The sequence below is a fragment of the Citrus sinensis genome, chromosome 4, assembly GCF_022201045.2.
Source record: "Citrus sinensis cultivar Valencia sweet orange chromosome 4, DVS_A1.0, whole genome shotgun sequence".
Classification (NCBI taxonomy): Eukaryota; Viridiplantae; Streptophyta; class Magnoliopsida; order Sapindales; family Rutaceae; genus Citrus; species Citrus sinensis.
This window is the reverse complement of record NC_068559.1, coordinates 25,446,999-25,460,612: the sequence shown is the minus strand read 5'-3', so window position 1 is coordinate 25,460,612 and position 13,614 is coordinate 25,446,999. Positions and strand designations below refer to the sequence as shown.

Here is a 13,614-nt window from a genome sequence, read left to right as displayed (position 1 = left end):
TATATAATTTGTTTTGAGTGGGGAAATAAAGTAAATAGATAAACAGTGAGTGGGAGTGCGTTATTCTTTAATGATTAATTAGTTTTTTTTTTGTTTGAGAAGAATGATTAATTAGTTAATAGGTTAGTTATTGATTATTGGAGAACAAATTGATGTTTTTGAATTTGAAAGGCTTGGAATTTTCGCCGCTAATGTCTCCCCAGTCCACCGGCCGACAGTTGCCGACCTCCTCGATTGTCGGTACACAGATGACAGATCTGTCATAAATTTAGTACAATGACCGAAGCGTCCTTTCAAAAGTTTTTTTTTTTACCCCCTCATAAGTTGAAAATGAAAATTTGCTTTCATCAGTTTCACACCTCTGAGCTTGAAACCATTTCAATAAATATAATACAAAGTAAAATATCATTTTAACATTAAATGAGATCCCATTTGGAATTGAGATTAAATATACATAAACTGCTTAATTTATAAGTTTTGAAAAAAATAATATTTGATAAATTTTTTAAAATATGTTTTTTTATTTTAACTATAGTTTCTAAAAATAGGTAAAAGACAAGTTATCAGATAAGTTACTATACTTTTATAAAATTCTTATTATAATTGTAACATTTTAATAAAAATATAATTATGTGTTTTTTTCATAAATATTTATATATAAATAAAAGACAACAAATGTTAAACTTATGTATATTTTAATCATTATATAATAAAATAACATTTTTGTAATAAAAATTACCAGACACTTGTATACTAATTTTCAAACTCACAATTACTACGATAATCAAATTTACCAAATACAAAGTTATTGTTTTAATAAAATAACTTATTTTATTTGCAAAACATAAGCAATTTATTTCATCGGCTACTGCAATCTCAAAATGGTCCTAAGTGGTATTATAGTCAAACTTTTATATTTACCAAATGTTATGAAATTGAAAATACTATTGATTTTATTTGAATATACTAATTGATCGCATGTATTAAATTAATAATATACATTTACAAACAAACGTTAATTTAGTTACATTCAGAAAATATATTTTGTTTGGCATCATTCATTTTAAATAATATAAAAAATTAACGTACCTCATAACAAAATACATAATAAAATATTCATGTTTTACTTGGTAAAATTATATGCTTAGTGTGCCTTGAAAAAAAAGAAGAAGAGAGAGAGAGAGATTGATTTCAATACTATACATAATATTATATATTTAATTCAAACTTTACCATTATTAACGAAGTATTACATAATTGTACTGAGTGCATAGTTTCTTGTTAGATTATATATATATAGTCATTTTGTAGTGCGAGACCATCTTTTTTTTTTTTATACAAATATGCTTTTAAGTCTTACAGTTTAAGAGAGTTAATGTTTAGTAAACCGCATGACTTTATAGTTTATTGAAAAATAAGTCTATTAAACCCCACGACTTAAGAGCGTGTTCACATTAAAAAATAAGGTGCGTCCCTCCACTTAAAAATGATTTATACACACACACACACACACACACTAATGTTTAGTAACCTACACGACTTTATAGTTCATTAAAAAATAAGTTTATTAAATCACACGACTTAAGAGCGTGTCCACATTAAAAAATAAGGTGTGTGCTTGTACTTAAAAATGATTTATACGCGCGCACGCGCACACACACAAAAATATAGGGTAGGTTCCTTCAACTTAAAAAAATGGCTTAATTTTTCATCTATTAGATCCACTAAATCCAATAAGAAAATTTTGAAGTTAAAAAGTAATATTTTTGTCTCCACTCATCTCACTATTTGATTGAGTGGATCCAATAGATAAAGATTTAATTTTTTTTTTTTTAGCTCAAAATTTTAGGGTAAGAGAACTCTCCCCATATATATTAATATATCTATTACTAAAAAAAATTGAAATTATTAATTAGCACTTAGCATAATGACTAAATGGCTTGTAGATACTGATTAACAAAATCCATTTGTAAATACAATGATAAAAATAAATAAAGGGTATTTTCGTCAGAGTGGAGGTAAGCTGATTTCATTGGAAGCGGATGTCCCCCTACAGGAGTACGGAGGTAGGAATTCGGAATTCCGCTCTACAGTGTGATTAAAATAATGTGGCTTCACCACCCTTCCACGTGGTCATGTCTTTCACCACCAATTTTAACTGACCCTACTCTTCTCCAATTATTACCCGCCACCCAGATCCGCTTTTCACGGGAATGTTTCTGTAGTTTTCCCCCCCCCCCCCAATCAACGGTTTAAAAACGCTTTCATCCCACAGCCAAAACGCCAAAACCCCCAAAACGCGCGGTAAACAACAAAAATAACCCAATCGATTCCCAATAGTCCAAGATGCAACAAATTATGCCGCGCGTGCGTCAGACGCTGTCAGTTTCAGCGTCAGTAATCCTGGCCAAGTCTAATCCTTTATTTTAACATTTTGGTCGTCAGATTAAGAGTTAAGACGGAACCCTTAACCTGTTCTGCGGTACGCATGTGCTGGTACACGTGTCAAGGAACTGCTGGATTATTCTGTTTGATTATTTAAAGGAGTTTTTTGGAGGGCTGGCTGCAATAAGACACACAGCATGCGAGGATGTTTACTAAATGTAGCGTATGGTACACTTGTGGATTCATTGATCTTTTCGGATGAATCCAAGCAATGAAATCCAAGAGAGTGATTGTAACAAATTGTCTGTACCTCGTGGTCCAACAATTATAATTTCTTTTGGCCATACTCCCGTCGTTTTGACGAATTTGAGATGCTCGTGCCTTGAAATTCCAAAATGCGGACGAAACGATGGTTTCAATTTTGTTGACTTCAGTGTTTGTTGGCTTTGCTTAAGAGGAAAGTTGGAGAGTTTTGTTTGAATATTGCAGAAAGTAGAATTTGTTCAAAGGGATAGAATTGGACTTTTATTGTTTTTTGGCTCAATATAAGATATGGAAGTCAAATTCTTCGATCTGTATATAAATGTCCATAGAATTTCGTTATGGAAGATTTTAAATGGAGTAATTAGTTGAGATATCAACATTTGTAATGAGAATTTGACTACGACTAACTAACAAACAGGAAATGGTCACAACGAAATAAGATCACGTTCTATTTATCTTGAATGTCCAATTTTATAAATAATTACCTCGTGCAATATTAATCAATTAAAAAAAAATTATCGAGACTATGTACGCTAAGAATATCTCAAATTTATCAATCGATATTCGAAATAACCATATTATTCATCACAAAAATCAAGAACAAAAGTTTCCTTCCCAAGGTAGCATCTTATTGTGGGGAGATGGTTGAGATGTTTTAATGAACTGCTACACATGTTGCGAAGTTTAACATCTATTTCCTCAGATGCCATTAAAAATTAAACAAACAGCACAAAAATATTGTAAAATCTTTTCAAATAATTTCCTATCGTTTGATCATACATATATTTATATATATTTTTAAGTGATTAAAATTACATTATAATCTTCTAATATTTATAATCAAAGTTAAATGAGTCTAAGTCAACACTATGATAATATAGCCAAAAAAAAAAAAAAATCTCTCACTTTGCTCGAGTATGCACGCCAATAAAAATGAAATTTACGTCCAATACTAGCATATACTTTTGGTTATTAAAGCAGTAAATCAACTCACACTCACAGAGATAACTGTCATTTTGGATGAATAAGAAGTTGAAAAAGTAATCGCCAATGTTCTGATAAATGAGAAGTTAAAATAATAGTGCACATATATTGATGTAACATAGCTAGCAGTACCCAAGTTCTCGGAACCTGGAATAAGCGCAAATTTTTTTTTTTTTTGAAAAGGTGAGCGCAAATTTTAAAATAGAAACCTCAGCCCCCCCTCGATGTGGCATTAATTGATCCCCATGAGAAGTTGATAATTGTGTGTATGGAGTTTCATCGAACAACCAAAATTTGTTTGGATAAGTTCCCAGTATGCTGGTAAGCTATTAACATCAATTAGCACATGCACGTGGGTCAAAACGTGTCGTCATAATTGGCCGTCCATCTAGTGGGCAAAGTCAGATATCTCGCTAAACGATAGCCGAGATGCTCATTTAAGGGAAAAAGAAAAGAAAAAGAAAAAAAATCTTTACCTCCACTCCAAGATAGAACATGATGTCAAAACACACAGTCGGAGAGGATGAACACTTCGCTTTCACTCCACCACCCAACTCTTTTTAACAATATTTGGCAGGTTCCAGGCTGCTTGGTCCTGAGTTGTAAGGGTTCAATTAATAATATAGGTACAGCATTAGAAATAGAAGAGCTAAAAATCTTTGGTCCCATTGTCTTCTCAAATGTAATTGGTAACTTGATTATTGGACGAGAATCTTTCATTTCCAGAAATATCAACTTTAAATTCTTAAAGCTATTATCATCGGTTTAATCAAATCATGGAATACAGTTTACCCAAATTAGTGTTTAATTTATGAGAAAATTTAAAAAATATATATTCAAACTGTCCCAAAGCCAAACAAGCATTCTCGCTTCTCCGTAAATCTCTCTCTCTCTCTCTCTAGATGAAAGAATATAGAGACCCCACTTTCTTCTGATTCTCCATCCCTTGTATAGTGCTTGGAAAGTGAAATAACTCACTTTCCCTTGCCCTTCAGCTATTGGGAGTAATTGATTTTTTGAAAAAATATGTGGCACAATAGAATTGATGGTGAAAATTCACGTGGGTCCGATGAAATTAAGGCGAAATTGATTCAGTGCAACTTAACAAAATGACAACATATGTGAATTTGAGGGGCCGGACAAAATTGAAATAAATGAATTGGTGAATCAAAACTACATTTGTTCTTATATTATATTAAAAAACAAACAAAAAATCATTTGACCCAAGAGACAGATTTTGACATTAAGATTTAATGAATATGAGTTATTTATTATTATTATTATTTTTAAGAAAATAATCCTTTCATTCATTTAAATTATCGATCAGACACAAAATATCAATTGAAAACTCATCCCGCCAGGTAACAAATTCTGAACTTTGTAGAACTCTTTTGGCTAGAGGGTGAGCAATAGTATTAAATTATCTTAGTACGTATTAGAATGTAATCGATTGAAAATCTTACTCACTGTCGTAAATTTCCATATATCCAAGTTCACCTAATGAAACGCTCCATTTGATTCATTAATTTAGTTCTCATGTGAAAACACGCTCGTAAGTACCCTCGCAATAGAGTTGTTTGAGCATGAATAAATTCGAAAGAGGTCATGCTAAATTAAAATTTAAATAAAGCAAGCGGGCTTTATGTGCTTTGACTTTTGGTGACCATTACTTCAGACATCAAAAGCAAAGCAACAAGTTCCAATTGGATTAATGATAACGTTGTTGGTTAGAGCAATAAAGCACGTTCAATCCCCACCCACCATCGATCGTTAATGATGTTCACTTTTTCTAAGTGCGCATTATTTTATATTTACTCTGCCTATATTTGTACGCTGACGGTCCACTTTATTAGCCTAATGTTCAACTTTTAGCAATAAAAAGTACTATAATACTGTTTTTTATCATACCATATTGCGTATTATATATATACGTTCAATTTGTATATGGCCATTTCAGTGGGAATGGATTATGGTTGTCCATCTTAGTGAACAACGCCGCACGTACACTCTGCTATTGATACGATATCTATTATTAGATTCCATAATCTTTTGTAGTCGCTTCGCATATATAATTAAAAGGGTTTAAGGTAGTTAAATTCATCGATATTACATACTTGTTTACATGAAAGTATCTCCTTTTTACAAAAATTATGGTATAGTTTCTTAATCATCGGATAACTACACTTAAAGCACTGCTACTTTTGATAAATCCATTTGTGCCAATAGAAAATTAGCAACCCTTGGGTGCGTTGAAATGCCTTTAATTAATTAATTTTTAATATTGCAATTAGGTTCTGGGGATGCTGTAAATGGTGTGGGTTTGGCCTGAAAAGCAGAGACTTATTTGTGCTTTATTCTTTTTATTTATTTTTTTTGCGCCAAATTTTTCGTAGGTTAATGTGATATGTGATAATATTTGTGTGATTAAATGGTAATATGTAGAAATCATGGTTTATATAATATATCACAAAGTTGATATATTATGCATGTCATATAATACATCCGGCACATCATACATATTTCAATTTGATCACATAACTTCTTAATAGTTAGTGGAAGTTATTTCTTCAAATTTAAACATGTAACTGATTTTTTATTGCCTATATAAAGGCATGACTACATCATAAGTAATTAATTTTTCTAAGACACTCTAAAGTATTTAACTTATAGGGTTCTGCATGTAGCCACCAGCCCCACCGATGTATATCGATCAATAAAGTCTTATATAATGGACTTTAGGTTTGTTACTAAAAGTTAAAAAAAAAAACGAAATTATTAATTAACATGGCATGAATATTCCTTAATTTTGCAACTGCACAATTATTATATAAAGATAACTTTTCTAAATAATAATAATTATTATTATATTATTATTCACCTATTTTTGAAACCCCTTGCATAGTTGTCCTAAGAATATCGTAAATCTAAATGTGAGCTTGATGCGTGCCTGTGTGCGTCTCTTGTGCATTGCCATAGCCAGCACCCGCGGCACCATTCGCGTTAGGCTCGTTTGGCACAGTTGAAAATGTGGAAGAAAGGTAAGGGCACACGAGTAATTTCAAGGTTGGTAGTTGGATTTGAATTTTGAGCGAAGAATCCAGCAGCTGAAAACGTGGGGTCAAGATCCACGAACAAGATTAAGTGTCGAAATCATGGTCTCTGATCTAGGGAGCACAAGAAAACAAACGTGTCACGTCTTTTAGGCAACTGCATGTTAAAAGCAAAATTAAGCTTGAATTTTATTTGCTAGCTCTTTGACCTAAAGCAACCAAATTATTATGTTCCAAAAATAATAGGATTTAATATCCATAAACATGTGACAATTAGATGGCTCTTTGTAATCCAACGCCACGTTTCTGATGGTTTATTCATCATTCCACCAACCGATATTGACTCTTCGATAGTATTATGTGTACAAATAGGTATTATTAAATTGTATGACCAAGAGGACTAGACCACATGAAGAAGTCTTTAAGAAGTGACGATGCTTGGAGTACCATGATTATGTTCAAAATGTTCTCTCAATCATGAAGATTCCTAAAGCTTTTTACAAACATAAATAGATTGCTAGTAGAAGAAATAGATTTGTCTATTGAATATTTATTGCTCTCAAAATAATCTATTGCATGTGTGTGTATACACATTTCCTAGGAGAAATTCTTTGTTAAAAAAAAAAGTTAAATTAAGAGACATTATACAATATAGACTTTAATGTACAATAGAACCTCCAAATAAAAATATTCTACATCGGAATAACCTATTTATAATAATAAAAATTTATGGTCCTAACTTGAAACCAGTTATAATTAGGAAAAAACTCCATACTGTAATAAGTTATATTTTTTGTAGGTTCCGTCTTAATAAATTTACCTCCATATAGTAATGATATTTCAAATATATATGCTATATTACATTAAATAATTAAGATGAAACAAAATATCTTTTTAAAGTTGTTTGTGATAGTGATTTGTTCTTTACAGTTGCAACTACATCTTTCAATTGGTATATATTAATTGGTCAGCATAGGTACTTAATAATTGGTCAACAAAATAATTAATTTATTAATGTCTATACATTGAATTTGACTGACTTATTAATTTATTAATACATGACATAATTTACCTCTATATCACTTGCATTAGGGATAATTAAGCAAAGACAATAATTTTTGTATTATACCTCTATTGAGTTATAACATCTTTATAAAAATAAAATTTTCCAGTCCCAACAATATGACTATATAGAAGTTTTATGTAATATTTTTAATTTTTTAGCATATTTAAATTCTTTTTTTTTAATTTTATCTTTTAGCTTGATCTCCATCTTATTAGAATGAGATCTTTCACATTAGAAGTATTGTGAAAATAATACATTTAGAAAAAAAATCTCCTTTAAATTATTTTAATTGAATTATACTTACTTTTAGTAAGAATGTTGCGTTGGGATTATGTGCTCTTTAAAGCATATTGATTTATTTATTTTCTTATTAACAAAATATTTGAGCACATTTTCAGATATTTTAATTGCATAAATATTTTGAATAAGGTCTGTTTAATCATATTATATGTATTTTATGTGACCATCATATGGATTTTACAAAAAACATGAATACAAGTTATCTTATAATTAAATAAATTGAGTTTGTAGTTGATAAATAAAGTTCGACGCTTTATTTTTATTTATACTGTAGTAAATTAATTGAATGATTTGTCTTAATCGTGTATAAATTTACTGATGTTGTTTAACTATATTGAATTGAATTACATTAATTAATCTTAAAATGACTGTCAGACTTATTAAATCTCATAGGTATTGATTTTATTGCAATTTCAATCTTAAGTTAATTATAATTTCATATTTGTGATTCTCATTTTGTTTGAGTTACTGATGGGCGGAATATAGTAAAAGGCATTGTTTAGAATGAACCAATTATGGTATCATCATTTGTGATTATTTTTTACCATAAGGTAAACTAAATGGTCAAAATTTCATTACATATGATGGTGAACGGTGATCTTATGCATCTTCTAATTGTGCCATGTCAGTCGTAACCCATTAATTTAAAAAATTAGGGCCTGTATGGAGGAATCAATTAAAATGGGTGTGTTAGGCAAAACCATCATTACTTAAGCTTCTTATTACTTGAGAATAATTTTGAAATGCCGACATCTTCAACCACATTCATAAGTTTCGAACTGTTTTTTGTCACGCAGTGGGATTTAAAAGCTAAGAAAACGACAGTCAAAGCATGTGAATGTCAAGTGAAAATGCTTTCACCCCATTAATTACAAAACGTCATCTCATGACAAGAACTTGGCAGCTAGCTGCTGCCAGCATCAAACAAGGGTGGCAAGAGTTAAAATTTAGAATCATCACAGCCGTACATTTCTTGCTCATCGCCAATCATCACAATTTCAAGTAAGTACGACCCCCCCATATTATTTTGATCTTGAATTTACCAACCTTAGATATTATTTCCAAAGGCCAAAGCGCAGCAGTTAAATTTATCCCATACACATCCGTAGCACCACCACATTTATCAAATTGTCTGGGCCGTACCCTAACATGACAAAAAAAATAGAATAAAATAAAATCAAAAGGGGTCCATGAAGACATGACCTAAACTTAGTCTTATAATGACACAGTTTGAATATCTTAGAGATGCATGTTGAGATCCAAAGCAAATTTATAAAAACAGACTGCAGAACCAGCACTCATCGGCAACGAGACCCAAATTGTAAAGTAAAATGACGATAACATATTATTGTTAAGCATATGACCAAGGTAGCAAGTGATCAAGGTGTGGGTCTAAGAAATTGCTGTGCGTGCCTATGGCCGTGGTATGGGCAATAATGTGAAAGTCACTTAATGCATGTGATCTTTTAATTGTATTGTTGGTTGAGTCCACGTTCTCCGCATGAATGCACACTACAGCTTAAGCAATTGAAATGAAACATGGTCACGATTTGACTGCAAAAGCCTAAACCTAAAGGCGATGGCTCTTTACTTCTGTGTTAACTGTTCTGGCGGGCTACTTGGGGGGGACCATTATGTATCCTATTTCGGGCCACCTTTTTAATGGAACGATTGCCATCTTTCTTTTTGTTTTTTTTTCCGTTTGAAGGATTTTTTAAGTCAATTCAGGAACTGAAACCCGCTTGTGCTCGGGACAATGGGACCGATGAAAACAAACTACTCTCAACGTTTTCGCGGAAAAGCCCTGGCCCCCGCCTCCTTAGCAAAATAGATGTAATTCTACACGAACAGATGTGATCTTGATTTAAATTTCTTGATGTTGTCAGCATCAGCTGGTTTGCCCGAGAGGTTAAGGGGGAAGACTTAAGATCTTCTGCACATAAGTGCGCATGGGTTCGAACCCCATAGCCAGCATCCCATGAAATTGCAATTTTATTTCTTAAATAATTTAAAGGATAACCTTTTTTTATATAAATAGAATATAAGTTGCCGCTTGACTCGATACATTACATTATTTATGTCATCATTCATGCATCCAGGGACAAGGGCTGGGCTGTGTAATTCGTAAGGCCCAATTGTTTCACTTATCACAACCCGATTCTTTTCGTTATCAACAGAATCTTAAATTAGGCTCGGCCCACATTCATCCAAACTTGCCCGTGGCACAAGAAAACTCTTTTCGGCTTCACAAGATCATTATTTATCAAAGCATTCCCTCCAATTTATTTATTCTCACTGCAGCTTTTATGCTCGATTTCTGCTCGCAACTCTTAGCTACATTGTCGTTTAATCTTAAATTCAGGTACCTTTCTAATCTCCAATTTGATTCAATTAATCTTTGTTTGATTTCAATTAGTGAAAACAGTATCTGTAAATGACCTAGGGCTTGTACTAAAGGTGATTTTAGGTTAAAATTGTTTTTCGACCTTCGTTTGATAATTTCAGTTATTGGGATCCTCTTTGTGGTTTTAAACAAAGGATTAAAGAAAATAAATTTTGTTTTTTTAATTCTAAGGGTTTCACTGCCACCGATCTGAGTTAGTCTTGAGAATTAATATTCCTAATGTTAATATAAATCGTTTTCTGCCTCAAATTCGTATATTATGCCGATTTTTCTTTTGCCTTCTACTAATTTTGAGTTTTTTTTCCCCCAAATTAAAGTGCGTAGACATGAAGCTCGACACTAGCGGTCTTGAGTCCACTTCTCCATTTTTCGGGTCAGGCGACGAGCTCTGTCCTGAGTTATCAGCTGCACCATCATTTGCTCTACCTCTTTCTACTGATGTGAGTATGCTCCGGTTACATTATGATGATATTCCTTCTGAACAGCAGTAGAGACATTTAGTTTATTTAATTTAATATATATATATATATATATTTTGGGTTTCAGTTTGATGAATTTCAAAAGGACACTAAAGCTACACTGAAGCATGCCAAGGGGACAACCACACTTGCTTTTATCTTTAAAGAGGGTGTTATGGTGGCTGCTGATTCTCGAGCTAGCATGGGAGGCTATATCTGTATGTTTCTTTTTCCTAGTGCTTGTATTTTGTTAATTTAGCTGAAGTTATGAGTGGACTTTAGGATTAATTTCAGCTATTACCTAGTTTGGACTTCTTATTGCATGTTTCATGTGTGCGTACAAACAAATGCATCTTTTCTGTGTGTTGCGTTAAACAGAAATTGATTTGTGTGATGAATTTTTGTAATGGGATGTTGTAAGTTGAATTCTCTGCACATTGCTATTTGAGTGAGCATATAAATATGTCGAGAATGACCTACATTAGCTTAAGTGGATTGAGATGCCGCTTCTATCCTATTTGTCCTTGCAACTTGTAGACTGTAACATTTGACCTTCTTTTTACACCTTTTAATATAAATGATGTTAATAAATAAAGAGTTTTGTTATTTTGTTTCAGCATCACAGTCTGTGAAGAAAATTATAGAAATCAATCCTTACATGCTTGGCACAATGGCTGGAGGAGCAGCCGATTGCCAGTTTTGGCACAGAAATCTGGGCATTAAGGTAACGTACTTAAGTTTTGTCTCTAAAATGTAACGTTATGTTATGCTTTTATGGTCACGTTATAGCTCTAGCTTATATGTTATGATTGTTTTCTCTGACCAGTTCTCTTTTCATCCTATTGAATGGAATGGACAACAGTCTTTCCCTGTTGACTCTGAATAATTGTAATTCGATCTTTTGAGAATAAACCTTTACTAAATATATGTTATGACTACTTTTTAGATTGTATTAGAAGGGCTGCTTACACCTGATTCTTAGTTTCTACTGTTCGAGTTTGAGGACTTTGATATATTTTTACCCATAACATTTTAGTACTCTTTCTACTAGTCGCTTTGCTGCTAATTTACAATATGACTATAAATAATTAAAATTGCATTGTTTCAAATAATTAAGCTTTTGGGTACTTGGAGATATTCTAGAGGTAACTAGCTAGTAGCAGTTTACTTTCTTTTAAACAAGCATGAAAAATGCATTGAGAACTGGATGTCACTCTAGGTTTTTGTTCCTTCTTAGGTGCTAATATAACTAGGAAACCTGTAAGGCCGAGTCTGTTGTATTTTTGTTCACATGTAAAGTGCTAAACTGTTACTTGTTTGCATAATGTAGTGCCGACTACATGAATTGGCCAACAAGCGTAGAATTTCAGTTACAGGGGCATCAAAGCTGCTGGCCAACATTCTCTACTCTTATCGTGGAATGGGGTTGTCTGTTGGGACTATGATTGCTGGATGGGATGAGACTGTAAGGGAATTCATGTTTCAGGTTTTTTGTTTTGCTTTTGCATCTCTGATTGCGTCTCTTTTAAGCTCTTTGTCCGTGGGTTGCAGGGTCCTGGGCTGTATTATGTGGACAGTGAAGGAGGGAGGCTCAAAGGAACACGGTTCTCTGTGGGATCAGGTTCACCATATGCTTATGGTGTATTGGACAGCGGGTGTGTGTCTATATCCCATGTTTTTATGCTCTTGCTTAATTGATGTTAAAGCTTCTGTTTCATAGTATGAATCTTTTTGTGTATCTTCTGAAACTTCTTTCCTTGGAATCATAGTATTTGTGAATTATTGATACGTCTTTGGTGAATTATCAGACATAAAAGTCAAATAAAATGATAGATAACAAACATGAACTGAGCGGGGAAGAAGGGAAAGGGGTACCAGATGCTCACAAGAATGCTTGTGTTTGTTAAGTGACTCCATTTACTTCTGATAGCACTTGACCCTCTCCCTGGGCAGCTCGTATTCTTATGAAAATATTATTAAAAATTTTTTGTGCTTGCATTTTCTTGTCTGTGAAAAATTATTTGGCATTCCGTTCATTATTGTGTATGATTATCGTTCTATCCAAACTCGTACTAGGTACAAGTTTGACATGTCTATTGAAGAAGCTGCGGAGTTGGCTAGAAGAGCTATTTATCATGCAACATTCAGAGATGCAGCCAGTGGTGGTGTTGCAAGCGGTACATACTCTCTTTCGTTCTCCATCTATCTCTGTGTGCCACCTGTATTTGTGAGCTTTTTTTGAATTACAATCTGTTATTTCACCCAGTTTATTATGTGGGACCAAATGGATGGAAGAAGCTGTCTGGTGATGATGTTGGAGAGCTTCACTACCATTATTATCCAGTCACGCCCAGTACGGTGGAGCAAGAAATGGCTGAAGTCGCAGGGGCATAATTGAGTCTTGCTCAATTTGGACCAGGTTTGAGATATTCCTCATATTCACAGATCCAGTGGAGGACTTTACGGATTTGCTTCTGAACTTTGTCAATGTACCTTGGGTTGATCCCGGCGATGACTTGTGAATTCAACCTAGTTAAGTTGATGCTTTAAGAACCCTGCATTTTCTTTTGGTATTTTCATTATGACAAGTACAGTTCTATTTTCTATTAAGCATTTTGTTATAGTAATTTAGTTCCTGAGATTGCGATTGCATAATCTTCACACAGAATGCATTTAGATTAACATATTTGCACTTAAATTACG

The 13,614-nt window shown here is 32.9% G+C and overlaps 1 protein-coding gene and 1 non-coding gene across 2 annotated transcripts; both read left to right on the top strand.

Annotated features, from left to right (window-relative positions):
• Positions 1-9,940: 9,940 nt before the first annotated feature.
• Positions 9,941-10,023, top strand: TRNAL-UAA (transfer RNA leucine (anticodon UAA)). Its single transcript has one exon. It is a non-coding gene; the product is annotated as a tRNA-Leu (tRNA).
• Positions 10,024-10,243: 220 nt separating this feature from the next.
• LOC102624332 (proteasome subunit beta type-5-like) lies at positions 10,244-13,560 on the top strand. The gene is made up of 8 exons (XM_006484007.4): positions 10,244-10,411; positions 10,771-10,893; positions 11,000-11,129; positions 11,529-11,635; positions 12,242-12,376; positions 12,463-12,566; positions 12,988-13,088; positions 13,178-13,560. Exons 2-8 carry the CDS (start codon positions 10,780-10,782, stop codon positions 13,303-13,305), a joined length of 819 nt encoding a protein of 272 aa, XP_006484070.1. The 5' UTR covers positions 10,244-10,411; positions 10,771-10,779; the 3' UTR covers positions 13,306-13,560.
• Positions 13,561-13,614: the final 54 nt, after the last annotated feature.